Source organism: Podarcis pityusensis (assembly GCF_964106645.2).
Source record: "Podarcis pityusensis genome assembly, chromosome: 4".
Lineage (NCBI taxonomy): Eukaryota > Metazoa > Chordata > Lepidosauria > Squamata > Lacertidae > Podarcis > Podarcis pityusensis.
In genome coordinates this window covers 17,483,824-17,504,171 of record NC_138027.1, presented here as the reverse complement: position 1 = coordinate 17,504,171, position 20,348 = coordinate 17,483,824, and the positions used below count along the sequence as shown (strand labels likewise).

At 46.1% G+C, this 20,348-nt stretch overlaps 1 protein-coding gene across 1 annotated transcript in view; it reads left to right on the top strand.

Moving 5' to 3' along the window:
- MAML2 (mastermind like transcriptional coactivator 2) overlaps positions 1 to 17,090 on the top strand; it is a 153,882-nt gene extending 136,792 nt beyond the window's left edge. Inside the window, exons 3-5 of the mRNA XM_081001827.1 lie at positions 4,279 to 4,467; positions 8,879 to 8,990; positions 12,628 to 17,090. Coding sequence (XP_080857953.1) covers positions 4,279 to 4,467; positions 8,879 to 8,990; positions 12,628 to 13,619 — 1,293 coding nt within the window. The 3' untranslated portion in view covers positions 13,620 to 17,090. The remainder of the gene's footprint in view (positions 1 to 4,278; positions 4,468 to 8,878; positions 8,991 to 12,627) is intronic.
- The last annotated feature ends 3,258 nt before the right edge of the window (positions 17,091 to 20,348 follow it).

The window sequence follows — 20,348 nt, the reverse complement described above, 5'->3', positions numbered from 1 at the left end:
CAGTGGTACCTCAGTTCTCGAACGAAATCTGTTCCGGAAGCCCGTTCAAAAACCAAGTTGTGGCTTCCCATTGATTGCAAGAGCTTCTTGCCCTCAGCAGAAGCTGCGTAGCACATTCGGCTTCTGAAAAACATTCGAAAAAGGAAGCATTTGTGAAATATACTTGGAGTCGAGAGTGGATTTCTTGCTCATAGTGGTGAGGAGGAATGGAAGTTCCCCCAGAACGTCTGCTTTATATACATTATTTACACAATGGGCCCCACATGATGGGCTAATTCCGGGATTCTCCTGTAGGCCAATCAGGTTGCGGATTCACTTCCACCTGGAGCTGGATTGGGTGGCTCCTGTGGACCAATCAGACTGCTGCATTCTGAATCCTATTGTTCTAAGACCAATCAGACTGCTGCATTCTGAATCCTATTGTTCTAGGACCAATCAGACTGCTGCATTTTGGATCCTATTCAACTCAGTACATAACAATTTACTTCTGGGTTTTTGGCATTCGAGAACTGAAATGTACGACAACGGAGGCATCCGGGAACTGAGGTTCCACTGTAGTGCTATATCTCAAAGTCAGCCCTGTACCCCACAACCTCACTGTGGTTAAATGAGGACGGAGATATTAATTTTCCAATCAGAAATTGCTCTCTGATGCCACCATTTCCACCTGCTGTCTTTCAAAAAGTAATAGCGTCAGGGATGGGGGATTTTTGGTGGCAAAGTAGTTAAAACCCTTCTTCCTTGCTGCACCCCAGTTTGTTAAGAAAGTAAAACAGATCATCACCAGTTATAAGCCTGCGTATTGAAGAAGACACTAAGCAAAGCACATGTTTTGTCTTTTAAGATTTAGGGGCAGGTAGTAGCTCACTAGGAGGGACGCGGGTGGCGCTGTGGGTTAAACCACAGAGCCTAGGACTTGCCGATCAGAAGGTCGGCGGTTCGAATCCCCGCGACGGGGTGAGCTCCTCTTGCTCGGTCCCAGCTCCTGCCAACCTAGCAGTTAGAAAGCACGTCAAAGTGCAAGTAGATAAATAGGTACCACTCTAGCAGGAAGGTAAACGGTGTTTCTGTGCGCTGCTCTGGTTCACCAGAAGTGGCTTAGTCATGCTGGCCACATGACCCGGAAGCTGTACGCTGGCTCCCTCGGCCAATAAAGCAAGATGAGCGCCGCAACCCCAGAGTCGGCCATGACTGGACCTAATGGTCAGGGGTCCCTTTACCTTTACTAGTAGCTCACTGGCAGAGCCTCTGCATTGCATACAGAAACTCCCAAGTTCAATCTCTGGCACTTCCAAGTAGGGCTAAGAGAGACCCCCCTGGCTCTGCTGCCAGTCAGCGTAGGAAATATTGAGGTGGATGGATCAGTCATCTGACTTGATACAAGGCAACTTCCTGTATTCCTATGATTCTTGCTTTCAGACACTTTTACCCAGAGAAAGTGATGAAATGTTGACCCACGGGAATTCAGAAGTGTGTGTCGTCGTGGACATTTTATAAAATAAAATAAAATAAAATAAATGCAGCCCTGTTTGATCGCGCATGGGCACCCTGTAGCCCAGACAGGAAATATGTCAGACTGCCCCGGCAGGAGGCTGCACTGAGCACGTGCAGAAGCGAACAAGACACCACTTCATGATTCATCCCGGCCAACCTTTGTCCGCCTTTCAAGGCTTGACAAGGCTGGTGATGAAGGGCTGCTTTGCCGTTGCTACATGATCGCAAGAGCAAATCTGGAGCTTAAGGAAAGACGCAACTCTCTCTCTGGGGTCCCGATTATCTATCCTCCATCTATTTCACAGGCTTCGATATAGTCTTAATCACCAAGGTTTCTAAGCGGTGTACATAAAAATTTTTGCAAAAAAGCATATGCAACAGATAAAATCAATTATCATAAAGAGAGAAAAGGACCTTGAATGCCTACTGGAATAGAAAGTTCTTCGTCAAACACCTAAAATTCAGCAGGGAGTTGGGGGCTGGTTCAGTCTTAGCCGGGAGGGAGCTCCACCAAGTCAGACCCACAACACTGAATATATGGCTTCTGGTGGTTATGAGCTGAGCATCTGAGCCATGCAGAGTCGCAGGGTCAGAGACGTGTGTGTGTGCTGCCCAGCTTATATGAAAAAAAGCAAAGTGCGGTAGTTTCTGGAGAAATGAAATAATTTTTATTCCTTAGTTTTGCCATAAACTTCATAGCAGTGAGTGGGGGACATCTGCACTGTCTGTGCAAAGTGAAACCAGATGAATCCCATTACAGGATATAAAAAGACAACAATATTAAAGGAAGAGCGTAGCTTGGAAATGGAATGCAAAGCCAATCTGTTTAGCCATAATTTTCCTTTCAAAATACTTTAAGGAGGATGGTAGTTTGCACAGGACCTTAGCAAACAGCAACCTTAAAATAGCTTGCAACCTAAGATTAATCAGTCACCCACTTTATAAAACGTCTGTTTAAACAATTGCTCTCACCCCTGCTGTGTACCCATCTGTACTGGTTCCTCTTTGAAAATGGACTTTTCAAATCTGATTCAGGGGCACCATTAGATGGAGACAAAAGGAGCCCACTGCTGGTCACTGCTTGAACCAGGAGGTCAGTTTTGTCCCGTTCCATCAGTTTCCCCAACTGTGAGACATTTAGGGCTCATCCCCACTTCTGCTTGTCCCATGACAATAAAGCACAGGTCGGTCGGTTTCCCCCCGCCGTGCTCCTTTCCCATGGAAAACCCACTCTTTAGTGCTAAATTGGAGCAAATGTCAATCTGGATAAACCCTGAATTGCCATTTGTTCCGGCTGAGTGCAAAAGAGCAGTTTTCTCCAGGGGGGATCAGCAGGACCTGAGGAAGTGTGGATGAGCCCTTAGTTTGCCCCATTGAATTGAATGGAAGCCATTGAGAACTAAAGGTTCCTTAACTAGAGTGAGCTGCCTTGTTAACAGCCTAGCCCTGTCCATGGTTCTGTTTCTTGGTCACAGTAGAGTGTGACAGAGTTAGGGGGAAAAAATTGAGAGAGAGAAAGAATATATTTTTGTGGTTTAATTTTTTGTGATTTTTAAATGGCTTATAATGTTGTTTTTTAAATTGTTGCTACCTGCCCTGGGATCTTAGGGTGATGGGTGTTAGGATATTTCCGTTCCACCTTAAAAGGGAGCAGGCTGTGAGTCACAGAGTCTGCGTATTTCCTGTTCACAGGATGTTTATGTTTTCTGTTGCTTTCGTTTCTCTCTCTGTGTCGGAGACACTGACGCAAGCAGTCATGTTTTTCTGTGTTCTGATCAACGCTGAATAAAACTTGTAAATTAATTAATTAACACAAACAACAAGCAATGGTACAGGTTGCCTAGCGAAGCACTGGGATTATCTGTTGGGGAAGCCAAAGTTGCATCTTGCATAGTAGATCCTGCATTGATCAGGAGGCTAGACCAGATGATTTACACAATCCCTTCTGACTCTATAATTCTAGTACTTTTGGGATGTGTTACAGTCTCTGGGCACAGATACACATTGCACCCTAATTTCAGATCCTTGGCGGTGACCATCAAGCACAACCCTGCATTGAGCTCTGTCTGTAGGCCATGCTAGAGTGTAATAGGGTGTCGGCAGAGCTGGGAGGAATACTGGGAAATGGCTTGAGACAAATACAGTGGTACCTCGGGTTAAGTACTTAATTCGTTCTGGAGGTCCGTTCTTAACCTGAAACTGTTCTTAACCTGAGGTACCACTTTAGCTAATGGGGCCTCCCGCTTCTGCCGCACGATTTCTGTTCTCATCCTGAAGCAAAGTTCTTAACCCGAGGTACTATTTCTGGGTTAGCGGAGTCTGTAACCTGAAACGTATGTAACCTGAAGCATATGTAACCCGAGGTACCACTGTAATGAGAGAGCGAAAGGATAGCAAATAGACAGAGAAGTTCTCCACCCCACAGAGAAGAAAGTTTCAGAAGTGGTCATGCTGCAGTAACTGTGTGGATGGTTTCTGTTGATGTAGCCATTGCTATATAATCACACTTATTTCTACAAACAGCTATGGCGACTCTCCTTTGAGCTCCTGTAAGCTCCTGTTAGAAACCCAAGGTTTTCTGCTGCAACCACAGGAGTAGTCCTGTAATTTTCCCTGTGCTTCTCTTAATTCCCTCATCCGAGTTTCTGCTGCAGCTGAACGAAGAAGGCCCCATCTTTTAATCAGCCTCCAAAAGCCTGAGGAAGCCCTGGTTTTCCATTTTTGCCCATGCGCATCTTTGCGAACCTTTATCTTCCTCTTTTCTTCTTCTTCTTTCTTCTGCAGGATCAACACTCCGTGCTGAGCCAAAGCACAGGCCCCAATCCAACGTCAAACGCTTGCACGAATCCAAATGCCGCGAGCAGCTACATGAACTCACCTCAGCAAGCTCTGCTGAATCAGCAGCTGAAGCAACAACTCCTTCTGCAACACCAGCAGCAGCAGCAGCAGCAACAAAAGATACTAACTGAAGCAGTAAATTTTCAGATTCCCTGTTTTATTTTCTATGTAAATCGGTGTCATGTAGAATTCAGAAGGTGGTATTGCGAAAACAGCTACTGGGTCATTCTTAAGTCTGCCCATTTCACCTGCTCCGCTTGTATTTGGAGGGTGAGGGAAGCTCCCACAGGAGCAAATGGGAGATTTTGTTTTCCATGGGAGTGTTTTTTTCCCAATGGGAGCTTTTCCCACCCAACACAGATTGCAAGCGTGGAGTGCCATTTCTTGATCAGGAACACAGTGGGTGGCAGAGGGTTGAAGGCCCACCCCCATGCCCTATGCTAGGGTCCCAATCCAGACTGTTAAAGTGCAAATAGATTCCCTGAACCAATTTCACATGGGAACAATTCCCACAACAGACCCTCCCATGGATTTAGAGTAGTGCAAAACCACAGCCAGTGAGTGTGGGTATTGGGGTGTGCTGTCTAGGTTAAACTTCATGCGCAATGCAAAGCTGTCATACTCTGAGTCAGACCTCCGCCTTGTCCTCTCGACACTTCCCGGTGTCTTGTATTTTTATTCTTATTTTTCAAATAATTTTCATTTGATTTTACAAGTATAGAGTTACAACAACACAAAATACATACCCATATTTGGAGATTTCTCGACTTCCCACATTCCCCTCCACGGGTCCTATTATAAACCTTTTCAACTGCATATTATTTCATCGTCCAAATTTCATATCTCTCCAGTTTATCCTTAATATCATCTACATTACAAGTGTTATTGCAACCCTGCTAATCTTTTCATCTGCTTACTGTAGTCTCTCAAGTAAATTATGAACTTTTCCCATTCTTTATTGAAGTTTTGGTCTTCTTGGTTCCTGAGCTTTTCGGTCAGTTTTGCCATTTCGGCATAATCCAACAGCTTAGTTTGCCGTTCTTCCCTGGTAGGGACTGTGTCTTCTTTCCATCTTTGGGCTAGTAGCATCCGTGAGCCTGTCGCTGCGTACATAGAAAGTCTTTTCTGCTCCTTTGGTTCCTGGCTCCTTGTGGAGTTGCCTGGAGGTCCTTTGAATTGGGGATGCAAAGGAATTAAACCTGCCACACCTTTTGCATGTGGAGCCTGTGTTTGTTTGTTTCTTGCCACCGAACGTTCCAAGCTTGCAGTGATTCCTCAGTTCAGGTTAGCAGCCTGACACAGGGCAGTTGGGGAGGCTGTATGTTCAGCCATAAGGAAAGCAGGTTACAGGGCAGCCAAGTTGCTGGCGCACAGCAGCAAAGTTCCATTTCCTTCCTCAGCAGATGCTGGCAGCGCACAGGGACCACCCATGCTGAGTGCCTGCATACCTTCAGGCGACACTTTCTCTGCTTACTGGAAACCTCTTGCAGACTGCAGAGCTGGGCCGAAAATCCCTTCCTTCTGTAGGAAGAGAGAACTCCTTTTGACAATCTGCTGAGAGGGAAAGAGAGGGAGAGTTACGGCATTCGAAAAACCAGTTTTTAGCCAATTCGTGCTGCTGGCTTCTCCCCTCTCCCTTTTTTTTTGGGGGGGAGGGGGGTGTTAGCAGGGAAGCCTTGCCAAGTATGTCAGAAGTAGGCATGGATCTTGGCAGCCAGAAGACCAAAGTCCCAGATCCAGCTGGCTTTCTGGAAGCCACCCTCTCTTTTTTTGTACCCCATCTGCAGGCAGTATGGGGATAATAAGGCTGGTCTACCTTGTAAGGTAGGGGACGCGGGTGGCGCTGTGGGTTAAACCACAGAGCCTAGGACTTGCCGATCAGAAGGTCGGCGGTTCGAATCCCCGCAACGGGGTGAGCTCCCGTTGCTCGGTCCCTGCTCCTGCCAACCTAGCAGTTCGAAAGCACATCAAAGTGCAAGTAGATAAATAGGTACCGCTCCAGCGGGAAGGTAAACGGCATTTCCATGCGCTGCTCTGGTTCACCAGAAGCGGCTTAGTCATGCTGGCCACATGACCCGGAAGCTGTACGCTGGCTCCCTCGGCCAATAAAGCGAGATGCGCACCGGAATCCCAGAGTCATCTGCGACTGGACCTAATGATCAGGGGTCCCTTTACCTTTAACTTACCTTGTAAGGTTGTTGTAAAGCATGGATAGGGGACCAGTTGTTGTCGTCATTGGGCATGATGACTGGAGCTGGTGGAAGATGGCGTCTCAACACCATTTGGAGAGCCTCGTGTTAGACAGTGGAAAGGACTCCCTTGGGAGGTGGGAGGTTTTTAAGCAGCGGTTGGATGGCCATGTCTCATGGATTCTTTAGTTTACTTCATTGCAAAGGGTTGGACTAGATGACCCTAAGGGTCCCTTCCAACTCTACAGTTCCATGATCCCTGTTGCAAAGTTTACTGAAATAATTGTGTGTAGTGTTTAGAACACAATTGCTGGGTATAGGTTTATTATTCTGTCCAGATTTGGCAGCAAGGGGAGTGTTTTTCTAAGGCTAATAATGGCACAGTTTTCATTAGAATTGTGACTGGGGGTGGAAGGGTTAAAAATTTCCTTCCCCCCCCCTCTCCCTATGTTTTGATGAAAATAGGGAGGCCCACTACATTTATAATTAAAACTTTAAAAACCTAATGTAGTTGGTAACTGTGCCCTTAGAATCACATATAGTTTTGTCTCAAGTTTTGTATTCTCTAGCATTTTCCCTAGATTTGAAGCATACAGCCAACAGTAGTAGAAGTAGTAGTTGTTATTGTTATTATTATTATTAGTAGTAGTAGTAGTAGTAGTAGTAAAGGTAAAGGGACCCCTGACCATTAGGTCCAGTTGTGGCCAACTCTGGCGTTTCGATGCTCATCTCACTTTATTGGCCGAGGGAGCCGGCGTGACTAAGCCACTTCTGGCGAACCAGAGCAGCACACGGAAACGCCACTTACCTTCCCGCTGGAGCGGTACCTATTTATCTACTTGCACTTTGACGTGCTTTCGAACTGCTAGGTTGGCAGCAGCAGGGACCGAGCAACGGGAGCTCACCCTGTCACGGGGATTCGAACCGCTGACCTTCTGATCGGCAAGCCCTAGGCTCTGTGGTTTAACCCACAGCACCACCCACGTCCCATTATTCTTATTAGTAGTAGTTAAATGCCTCCCATCTGACTGGGGTGCCCCAGCCACTCTGGGTGGCTTCCAGCAAAATATAAAAAGCACAATCAAACTTTATTTATTTATTTATTTATTTATTTATTTATTTATTTATTTTAAATGATATTTATTGAGAAATTTTTTAAAATTACACAAAAGATAGAAACAAGACCAAAAAAAAAGAAAAAGTAAAACCATCATTCTTCAATTCTCCACTTTCAATACCTTCTTTCCTTGACCTCCTCCTCCTCCCTTTTCCTGTATCCTGATTTATAATAATCACAGCAAATCCTTTCCATAATTCATAATATTCTGTCCTCACATTACCTTAATCTATTTTCATCTTATCTTATATATAGAAAAGTTTAGAACTTAAATCTTAATTTTTACCAACTTCTCCTAACCATAGCATTCTTACCTAATTCTTTAAACATTTTTATAAGAGCCAAATAATTTCATTTCAACATTTTCCTAACATTCATCAATTTTGTAAAACAGTCCTAATGATAAAAAATAGAAAATTAAGCAATCCAATCTTCATCCAGTGTCCCTTCCTCCTGGTCCCGGGTTTTGTCAGTCCTTTTTGTCCTATTAATCTAGCACATTAACCTGGCAATCTTATATCCGAGGCCCTCAAGTCTCTTCCATGTCCCTTCCACAGCTCTTCTTCATATTTTCCTTTTATTCGTGGGAACTCCAGCTTGGTAATATTTTTGACCCTTTTCAACAAAACAGTCCCTTTTCCATAGTCCAGACTAGACTCGATGTAGTATTTAAAAACATGTTCCAGATTCCCTTCAAAGTTGAGAGCCCCCACTGCTCCAGACATCTGACGGCCCCTTTCCAGACTCGAAAAGTCCAAATCTCCCTGTATAGGGGGGTCTATCCGACCCCCCATTTCCAAACCAAACCAAATTTTATCTTTCCAAGTCTGGTCTTTTCCAAGTTCATTTGTCAAATCCAAAAATTTATATTCCTGCTGGGCCGCAGCTCCTTCCGTCTCTGGCGCCCAAGATTCAGCAGAATCCTCTTCTCTCAGCTGTTCTGTCATGGCACGCTCCTGTTTTAAAGCTTCACTATACACAACCCTGATCCTCTCTTTGCTGACCCAACCAGTTCCCTGACACCCCGCCTGATGTCATATGGGAAGGCGGCAGAATCTGCACGTCAGAAACATCTGCAAAACCTCCCCATGCTTCCTTCTGCGCCATGGCCTTGAAACCGGCATCGCAGGAGTCTCCCCCGAATACAAAAGCCGTTCGAGCTGCGTTCACGTTCAGATCGCTCGCCTTTTGGCTAACCAAGAGAATGGGTTCACCTTCTCTTTTCTTTCTAATCCTGTAGGAGAAAATGACTCCGCAAGATCAGCTGAACCGGCATTCAACGAGGCCCCCGCCAGATTATAAAGACCAAAGAAGGAACCCGGTCAACATGCAGCAAACACATCAGTATCCAGGTAAACACGCTTGAAGGCAGCAGTAAACAAGAGGACAGCTGCCAATGACTCAACTGGTTTTGAGTACAGTTGTACCTTGGTTTTCAAATTTAATCCTTTCCCGGAGTCCATTTGTGTTATGTACAAAGCTCGGATCCTAGAACAATAGGCAAGTAGGATACTAGAATGCAACAACTGATTGGCTTGCAGGAAAAGACCAATCAGGCTCCAGGAGGAAGTTAATCAGCCTATTAGGCTGGTAGAATCATAGAATGCAACAACTGATTGGCCTGCAGGAAAAGACCAATCAGACTCCAGGAGGGAAGCAGAATCAGCCAATCAGATGGGACTCATTGTGTAAATAATGTATATAAAAGCCTGAGGTTTGAGGGGCAATTAAATCACTCTTTTACAAGCTGCAATAAAGAGCATGAAATCGCTACAGGACTCCTAGTATATTTCAGTTCGACTCCCGGAACAGTTCAAAAATCGAGGCGGGGCTTCCGATTGGCTGCAGGAGTGTCCTGCAGCCAATTGGAAACCACGCGGACATTCGGCTTCTGAAAATCGTTCAAAAACCGGAACAATCACTTCCAGTTTTTGATTGTTTGTGAGCCGAAACGTTCAAGTTCAGAGGCGTTCGGCTTCCGAGGTTCCATTGTATTGGAAAGGTAGCCCTCTGCCCCAGTGACAGTTTGCAACGTCTTTGGGTTTGGGCCAGTGACCCATCTAGTCCAGCATTCTGCTCTCACAGTGGCCAACTAGATTCCTGCAAGAAGTCCACAAGCAGCACTTGAGTGGGACAACACTCTCCCCTCCTGCTGTTTCAGGGGTGGCAAGTTCCCCCAGAATGTCTGCTTTGTATACATTATTTACACAATGGGCCTCATGTGATTGGCTAATTCCGGGATTCTCCTGTAGGCCAATCAGGTTGCGGATTCACTTCCACCTGGAGCTGGATTGGGTGGCTCCTGTGGACCAATCAGACTGCTGCATTCTGGACCCTATTGATCTAGGACCAATAAGACTGCTACATTCTGAATCCTATTGTTCTAGGACCAATCAGACTGCTGCATTTTGGATCCTATTCAACTCAGTGCATAACAGTCTGGCTGGAGGATAGAGAGGGATGTGCATTCATGTGTAGAAATTAAGCTACTGTGCAAAGGTAAAATTTGCATCCATCGCTCAGTTCGCTTTTGCCTCTCGCTCCACCCACCACTGGCATTTGTCCCTGAGAAGGGCATGCATCCCTCAGGCAGAAGAAGTCTCCCTGCCCCATTTACAAAGGGTGCATGTGACGGACATCTATTTGCAAACTAAGGGTGCTTGTCTGGAAGCCAGGACTGGTAAACCCTACTCAGACCTTATAAAAATGTGCAGGAATGTTTGCACTGGCTCCATCCCGCCCCACCCCACCCCCCAGCCTCCATGCTTTGGTTTTGTACGCCATTTCCACCCGAATATGCATATGTGCATTTTTATTTTAACTGAAACCGTATTGCAAAATCAACAGACGCGTGCAGTCGGATTGTTAGCTGCATTCCACTCCGTGTGTAAGTCTGGGAGTAGCGAATAAGGTCAATGCACTTGGAAATGCAGACTAAACTAAATCCTCTGCCCTCCCTATCTCGGAGTGGGGGCCCGAGGGGCTGTACCCTTGTGCCAATTGTCATTCCTGGGCGTGAATTTAAAAAACGACACATCCCCCAGTATCACTGACTCACTCCTCTTGGTATCGAAGGTCTGGTAATGTTTTCTGCTCGACACTAATTGGAGTGAAATTTCTCCCCATCTGGTCTAAATCAGTGTGGCCAAAAAAAGGGGGGAGGGTGCTAAAAATAGCAAGCAGTTCAGAGGAGGGAAAGGAAACTTTGTCTTTGGAGTGAGATAGAAAACCAATGTCCCAACCGCGGTGCCCTTTTAGGGAACTCACGTCTCTTCCCAAAGAATATAGGGCTTGCGAGTCAACATGTTCCAGCTTTGCTTCAAGAGACTCCAAAACTCTTTGGTATCTTTTGCTAGGTCTGGAAGGTTGCTTCATTCCAATGGCGGAGGAGGCAATTCTAGCCAGAATGGTGTAGTGGTTAGGGTGCCATTGAAGCTCACTGGGTGACCTTGGGCCAGTCACTGCCCCTCATTGAACATCTACCGAAGCTGAACTTTGAAGGATTCAGCTCAGATAAAAGTTAAACCAAGGGTGCCAACTTGAATAAAATATTAGGGAGGGACCAGGTAAGCCCACCATGCATAATGGATCACGCGACGCAGTACACACATGCCATTTGAACGGCAACGCCCATCAGCTTCAGGGTGGCCGTCCCCCTCAAATATTTTATTGGGGGCCCAAAGGGACATTGGCCCCTGGAAACTGCAGGAGGGGAGAGGGATCTTGTCCTCAGGTCCTGGTTGTGAGCTTCCCACAGCCATCCAGTCGGCCACAGTGAAAACAGGGTGCTGGACTAGATGGGACATTCACCTGACCCAGCAGGCTCTTAGTACATTCTTATATTGCAATCCCATTTCTTAACCTTTTAGCATATATTTGTATGGTGGTGGTGCTGCAGGTGCAGCCCACCTTAGCTCAGGCCACCACCTGGTAGTGGGTCCCAACCCAGCAGCGGAAGACAAGTGCTCTCATTTCCTAATGGGACTGTCAGTTCTGTGTCCAGGGCAGCTGTCTACCAGTTCCATCTGGTACGCAGGCCGAGACCCTACCTGCCCGCGGACTGTCTTGCCATAGTGGTGCATGCCCTGGTTATCTCCCACTTGGACTACTGCAATGCACTGTACGTGGGGCTACCTTTGAAGGTGACCCGGAAACTACAACTAATCCAGAATGCAGCAGTTAGACTGGTGACTGGGAGTGGCCACCAGGACTATATAACACTAAAGGACTTTCATTGGCTCCCAGTGCGTTTCTGAGCACAATTCAAAGTGTTGGTACTGGCCTTTAAAGCCCTAAACAGCCTTGGTCCAGTATACGTGAAGGAGCGTCTCCACTCCCATTGTTCTGCCCGGACACTGAGGTCCAGCGCTGAGGGCCTTCTGGTGGTTCCCTCACTGCGAGAAGTGAGGTTACAGGGAACCAGGCAGAGGGCCTTCTCGGTAGTGGCACCCACCCTTTGGAACACCCTCCCACGAGATGTCAAAGAGAAAAACAACTGCCAGACTTTTAGAAGACATCTGAAGGCAGCCCTGTTTACGGAAGCTTTTAATGTTTAATACGTTATTGTATTTTAATATTCTGTTGGAAGCCGCCCAGAGTGGTTGGGGAAACCCAGCCAGATGGGTGGGGTATAAATAATTTTATTATTATTATTATTTAATGTCTGATGTTTTATTGTGGTTTTAATATTCTGTTGGGAGCCACCCAGAGTGGCTGGGGAAACCCAGCCAGATGGGCAGGGTATAAATATCGTGATGGTGATTGTGATGATGCTTAGGGACCAACACATAATTCTCTCGTGTTCCAAGGACCTGGCAGGGCTAAGAGAAATGTCCAGAGAGTCGTGCTCCTTTTCCTCCAGTAGGGTTGTGATGGGATTCTGGTGGGAGGGTTTCCCATGGATGCTCTGGCCCGTGCGTCCTGCTCAGAACCTACAACTAGATGATCGATAAGAGATTTTTCTTTCTCCTCCCGCCACCCTTTTCCCAGGTGGATCGCCAGCCGTGAGCGCCAGCTCCAACCTCTGCTTTTCCAACTCAATTTCAACTCCCAGCCTCTCGCCGCAGGCGTCCGGTCTTTTGACCATCACTCACGGAGCCAGAATGCCTTCCCTCCCGACGACACGCCACATGGTCTGCTACGGGAACATTCCTTGCAGCCAACCGAGCGCGTACAGCATGGCTGCATCGGGTGCAAGCCAAGTGTCGCAGCACAGGAACCCGAACCAAATGATCCCCAGCCAGCAAAGCAATTCAGGAGCGCCTCGGCAGGGGCCTCCGGGGCAAGGCAGTAATAATGGCCTGTCGGCGTATGACAGCGGGCCCGGGATCAGCTCTCAGCAAGGCAAACTCAGCTTGAACCAAGGGACTTCTTCTGCACCAAGGCCTCTGAACGCCATGGTCAACTCCAATTCGGCAACTCAGACCTGGGCCTCACAAGAAACAGGAGCGAAGCAGCAGGAAACACGCAAGGCCGTGGGGTCCCCTTTCCCCACAGGCAGCCCCTATACAAACCAGCCGCTGCAGCGCACACCTGCCCACCAGCAGTTTTCCCAGCGCGCCATGGGGCCTGCTCCTAACCAGCTGGCTGCCCCCCAGATGAGAACACCAACGAGCCAAATGAACCAAACTCTAAATGGGCAAGCGGCTGGGGCGCCAAAATCCCTGGGGGCAAGGCCTGGCCAGGTACGGGCTCAGACAGTGCCACACTTAAATGCACCGGGGGTGAGCATGGCAGCGCCGAACTCCTTGCCGTCAAACCATTTCCCATCTAGTAGTAGCCAGGCTTCTGCCAGGGCCTACCAGGGAACCGACCACACCAGCGACCTGGCGTTTGACTTTCTGAACCAGCAAGGTGACAACATCGGGCCGGCACTCAACAGCGACCCGGACTTCATCGATTCTTTGTTAAAAACGGAGCCGGGTAACGACGACTGGATGAAGGACATCAACCTTGATGAAATCCTAGGTGGCCACTCCTGAGGCCGAGCAGCAGGCGGTTGCAAACTCACGGAGCGGGTGGCGGCAGCAGTGGTGTTTGTTTTTTTAAGGCCCGAAAGCCAGGATTGCACTCCACAAAGTTTTTCAGAGGGAACGTGTCTTTGGAGTGTTTTCAAGAAAACCAAACTTTGCTCTCCCGATGGTTGAAGGGGTTCCACGTGGTCCGCAATGGGGAGCAAAATCAAAGAAGTGTCTGCGCCCGTTCAAAATGTGTAGGCCAATCTTCGTACCTAGAAAGCTAAGCAAGATCACAGGAGGAGACGTTGGTTGCTTGTCCTACTCTTGTGTAGGCTACAGCTTGTGTAGGTGTTCGCTTGGGCGTGCGGACACGCAACCACAGATCTTGAACAGAGAAGAAAAGGTATACCCCACATAACGTCCAGCCTGAGACTGCTGAGTTTATTTATCAGGAGCAGTTGTGAGGAATCAGGAAAGTGCATTGATCGAGTGCATACTTTTTATAGAGAGGGTCACAGCTTTTATTCCTGTCACTGCCAGGTAAGGCAGAATGACCTGTCTGAAACCCTGGAAGGCCACAGATTGCCTGTGTAGACAAAGGCAATACCTTGGTTTTCAAACAGTTTAGTTCCCGAACGTTTTGGCTCCCGTACGTCGCAAACCCGGAAGTGACTGTTCCGGTTTGCGAACGATTTTTGGAAGCTTACTGCAGCCAATCAGAAGCTGCGATTTGGTTTTCGAATGTTTTGGAAGTCGAACGGATTTCCAGAACAGATTCCACATTAACAGTCATGGCTTCCCCCCCTGCCCCCAGGAATCCTGGGAGGTATAATTTGTTAAGGATTCTGGGAGATTCGCCACAGCGAAACTTACTGGAAGAATTAAGAATTAAGAAATCAAGATAACATTTTTTATATATATTAAAGAATGGAAAAGGTTTATTGAATATTTACAGATAAATTGTAAACAGATAAGAACATTGGCAGGATTGTTTTAATAACCTGCAGCTTCATAAGAGTGTATATTTAAAGAAGATGAATAAATGAGCAAATTAAGTTAATTGAGATATGCAGAAGATATTAAAATTAAAGGAACTGCAGAAAGAGAAGGAAGGAAGTCAAGCTATGAAATGTCAAAATGATTGTAAAATTAGTGAAATGTATAAACTTGAAAAGTATAATTTTTTTTTTTTAAGGGAGGGGTTCTGGGAAATGTTAGGAAACACACACACCCCCGAACTACAGTTGTCCAGTTGGTTTAACAACCAACCCTTCTTCCCTGGGAACTCTGGAAATTGCAGTTCTTTAGGAGAAGAGGGTCTCCTAACAACTCTCAGCACCCTTAAGAAACTGCATTTCCCAGGATTCTCTGGTGCTAAAGTGGCACCATAGATGTATAGTGCAGATGTGGCCTTGGAATGAGGCAACTCCCTGTGCCAGATTATTGAAATATTAATGCCTCCATCCAAGGCAGCTACCAAGTGGCTTTGCTGCCTGCCCAGTCTCTTCCTTATAGAGCAGAATAAATATGGAGTACCAAATTGATTGAGGATTAGAGATCTTGAGCCTAAGATTTAACTAGTTAGCTCCAGGGAAATGTGTAATATTCAGCCTCTCCATCCCAACACAAACACACTTGGCTACATTACCTTTCACCTCCGAAAGCATCCTCTCCACAGCCTTCAGACTCCTAGATCATGAGCTGTTTTCATGTATCTCCCCACTTTAATCCAGCCAATCAGGGCTCAGATGTGGGGCTGTTCTTTTGGGGTAATCTAGTGGATGTCCTCTGCATAAGGGAATCCCAGTGTCTCTTTACAAACACACACACAAAATGTCAGCAGACTTTTTCAGCAGGGGGCCGGTCCATTGTCCCTCAGACCTTGTGGGGGGCCGGACTATATTTTGAAGGGGGGGTGAAATGAACGAATTCCTATGCCCCACAAATAACCCAGAGATGCATTTTAAATAAAAGGACACATTCTACTCATTGAAAAACATGCTGATTCTCGGACCGTCCACGGGCCAGATTTATTTATTTTTATTAAATGCTTTTTATTGGTGTTTCATTTAATACAAACAAACAAAATACTGTAAAATTCAACCATCATTTACCCACATTCTTTCCCCACACTCTGCTAAGCATTGACTTCCTTCCCTCACTTCAACAGGTTTTCTCAGGTCAGTTACTTTTCCACAGTTTCTTATTGTATCCAATCCTATCTACATCGTAAGATTTATTTCAGTCCTGCCAGAGTCTTCAAATTTCTACAGTTATTATTTATGTACTCCACAAATTTACTCCAATCTTTTTGGAATTTTGCTTCCTCCTGATTTCGGATTCTACAGGTCAGTTTTGCTAGTTCCGCATAATCAACCAACTTCGCCTGCCGCTACTCTATTGTTGGTAATTCTGGTACTTTCCATTTTTGGGGCTAACAAAGTTCTGGCTAACAAAGTTCTGGGCCGATTTAGAAGGCAATTGGGCCAGATCCGGGGCCCCGGGCCTTAGTTTGCCTACCCATGTCTTATATTGAGAGAAAGGGGGGAATTCAATTTGTTCCTTCCCCCAAAGAATCCTGGGAGCTACAGGATGCTGAGAGTTTTTGGGATACCCTTCATAGAGAGACAGTTCCCAGCACTCTTAACAGACTAAATTTCCCATGGTCCTTTGGAGGGAAGCCATGACTGTGACAGTAGTTTGAGACTATATCCAACAAAAGGCAGTTGGGATGCTGCGGCAGTGAGCAGCCCACCATATTTATTATCAACAATGCTCCCAATGTAGCATCGTTCTGGGGCATTGTGGGTAATCAAAATGATGAGCGGCTCATAGCCCCAGCCAATCTTTTAACACTCCAGTTGCGGACCCATAGCAGCTCAAAGATGCTAGACAACCGATTCTGAGCATCTGCTTCTGAAATTAACCAGAGTTGTGGAACTGCCACAGGCTTGTGCCTCTTTCCATTTATTTCAGAATGACATGTGCGAGAAAAGTTACCCATTGATGGCACCTTCGTGATCAAAACAGGGAAACACTGGGTTGTGGGTTTTTTTAATGAATTGAAAACAAAGGCAAACCCTGCAGTTTTTTTATAGCGTTATATATCTTCTTTGTATCATTACAGTAAAAAATGCACTACCCTTATATTTTGCATTATTGAATCAGGAACTCTTCTCAGTATTGGGTTGTAAATATATAGAAACTTTTTGTAAACTTTTGTACAAAACAAAATGTAATATTTTGGTAGGAATACTGAAATCATATTCTTTGGGTTATATTTATACACATGTGGAATAAAAGTGTACTGTCCAAACTTTGTATTTTATACAGAAAAGGGAAAAAATGCTTACCTTTTGTATCTTAATATACAATGTTGTTGGTGGATTCTTTTTCTTTTTGTATGATATAATTGTTTTATTTTCATTCTGAGACTTAAGAAATGGCTTAAAAGGAGGCAGGAGGAGAATCTCAAAATAAAAGTTGAAGATTTGATCTCCGGCTTTGTAATGGCACCTCGAACACTTGCCAAATTCCTTAAGTGCGCAGCTCATTCTGAGAAAGCAAAGAACGCTGTAGAAATTCCTGGGGAATTTGATTTGGTGTTCCAGATCAAATTTGCATTGGGCTGCTTCCTCAAGACCTGTTTCCTCTTTACAGCACTTGACCATCTTTCCTGGAGCTGAATGAGGGCTTCTTCACATGAACTGTTACATTGGAATAACCCTGGGTGGGGAGAGAGCTTCCACCCTCCCCACAGTGGATTCCAGGTGTCTTCAGGGCCTCAGTGGTTCAGACGTGCTTTCGAACTGCTAGGTTGGCAGGAGCAGGGACCGAGCAACAGGAGCTCACGCCGTCATGGGGATTTGAACCGCCAACCTTCTGATCAGCAAGTCCTAGGCTCTGTGGTTTAACCCACAGCGCCACACGCGTCCCTTTACCATGCCTTTACCCTCTGGCTAATTGAGCATCTCTTCTTCTCCAGTGGGGCTGCCCTGGCTAGTGGAACGCGGGTGGCACTGTGGTCTTATCCACTGAGCTGCTTGAGCTTGCCGATCAGAAGGTTGGCAGTTCAAATCCCCGTGACGGGGTGAGCTCCTGTTGCTCTGTCCCAGCTCCTGCCAACCTAGCAGTTCGAAAGCACGCCAGTGCAAGTAGAAGGTGGGAAGGTAAATGGCGTTTCTGTGTGCTCTGGCTTCCATCATGGTGTTCCGTTGCACCAGAAGCGGTTTAGTTATGCCGGCCACATGACCCGGAAAGCTGTCTGGACAAACGCCGGCTCCCTCGGCCTGAAAGCAAGATGAGCACCACAACCCCCAAAGTCACCTTTGACTGGACTTAACCGTCCAGGGGTCCTTTACCTTTACTTTTACCTGGCCAGTCTCTTGCAGTCTGTCAGTCTCCATAGCTGACTGTCCAGTGGAGAACTCCTGTACCAGCTGCTCCCAACACCTTGGTTTGATTCTACCACCAGCTGGGATGCCAAAGTCCTAGTATTCCTACAAGGATACAGCTGTGCTGAGTGAATGCACCTGAGGAGGATCTAAATATGTTCAGCTGAACATCTGTTTGGAGTTTATACATGTATCGTTTTCTTCTTCATTAATGTCATATGCCACCCTTTATCCCTAGATCTCAGGGGGTAAACATAAAACTCCAATATACAAAATACATAATAAAAACAAGAAACAAAAACAAACCCATAATAGCCCCCTGCACACACAGCACGTTTAAAAGGGCCTTGAGTGTCAATCAGCCAAAGGCCTGTTTGAAGAGGAACGTTTGTGCCTGGTGCATGAAGGTGTATAATGAAGGAGCCAGGCGAGCCTCGTCAGGGAGAACATCCCACAGATTGGGAGCCGCTGCAGATAAGGCCTATTCTTGTGTTGCCACCCTCTGGGCCTCTTGTGAGGAGGCACACAAAGAAGGGCCTCAGAAGATGATCTCAGGACCTGTGTAGGTTCATAATGAGCAGAGGTGGTCCTTGAGGTATTGCAGTCCAGTCGAATACCAGTTGCACTGTGCCCCTGAAATTGAGGGTGGTGGTACCACGCAACGCGCCTTTTTTCTGCAGCAGTGCCAGGCTTGCAAAGTCAATTACCATCTTTTAGATGCCGGCCAAGTCTGACCTTTTCGCCTGAGCCTTTAACAGCCATTCAAATCAGTTGCAATCTATCAGCAAGTCGTCCTGCCTGCAATTGTTTTTCCTGTTATTTGTAACACTGCTTGATTAGCTTCCCGCTTATCGTCAGTTATTTCTGGTTCTCATTTTATGTATATTTTTAAACCCTTGTTGCAAGCTGCCTTTAATTTATTTAACCGGGACTTTTTGAAACCTTGATCACATCACAAATGCTTTTTTTTAAAAAAAAGAAAGTTCTGCCCTTTCTCCTGCTGGTTAAGCAGTGTTTTAGCTTGTTTGTCATACAGTGGTACCTCGGGTTACATACGCTTCAGGTTACATACGCTTCAGGTTACAGACTCCACTACCCCAGAAATATTACCTCGGGTCAAGAACTTTGCTTCAGGATGAGAACAGAAATCGTGCTCCAGCGGCGCGGCAGCAGCGGGAGGCCCCATTAGCTCAAGTGGTGCTTCAGGTTAAGAACAGTTTCAGGTTAAGTACAGACCTCCGGAACGAATTAAGTACTTAACCCGAGGTACCACTGTATTGTACTTTGTAGTTTGACTGATTTTGATGAAAGCTGCCTTGAGTATTTCAGTTTTTCTCTTAAGGCAGTGTTTTTGCACGTTTCTGCACTTAAACACACACATTTTTTGTGGGAATAAAATCAACAATATTCACTTGGGTGCACAAACATGAGAGACTCCAAAGACATGTATTTTAGCCGAGATGGATGAGGACCTCGTGTAGTTGACCTTTCCCCCCACCTACAAAAAAGGGTCCCCTTCTCCCCCAAGGAATGCATGAACTAAATAAACCTTATTTCATTTTAAAAATGAATGAATGAATTACGCATATTAGTATATTACAACACATGGAGATGAAGGGCTGAGGCACACAAGGAGCAAAACAACAGGCAACGAGGCCTCTTTGCAGGTCTCAACCCCAGGTACAATTGCTCCAATTGCACCATTATAATCCAGCCCTATTTTTAGCATCATGCATGAAGATATCCTCAGAGCATCTAATAATATAGGGCACCAGGATAATGAAATTAATATTTGGGAATCTGACGGTGAGAAGGGAAGTCTGCACAACTGCCAGAAAACCAGAAGACTCTGAAAAAACCAACAGTGAACAGATTAAAAAATAAATAAAGTTGTACTGGGTGCCTAGTTCAAATCAAGCCTGGGTGCAAAACCAGGCAAGGCGGCTCTCTGTCGCCCATCAACACTGAGGACCTGGGCAGCAGGCTGAGAAGCCACCCAGAAACCACCTGGTCAAAGTCTTGTCCCCCGAGAGGTACTGGGTGTCCCATTTAAATTATTGCAGCTATTTCTAAATTTGCATCTATACATACAAATTAATATGTGCAAATTTGTGCCCTCTTTATGGTGCTGCATTTTGGGGACTGTGGCGATCACACAGGGTCCCCGGACGTTTCACCGTCTATTGATCCGTGTGCCACCACTTTATTTCTTGCTGCCACCACCCAGGCCCTACCTGGTACAATACTGAGTCCAGTCAGGGTTAAATCAGAACATAAGCTTCTGTTTATTTATTGCAGTTTAACAAGCATGCGGTTTCATAAACAGTATCAGTCCATTACAATCATGGGGTGCCTATCC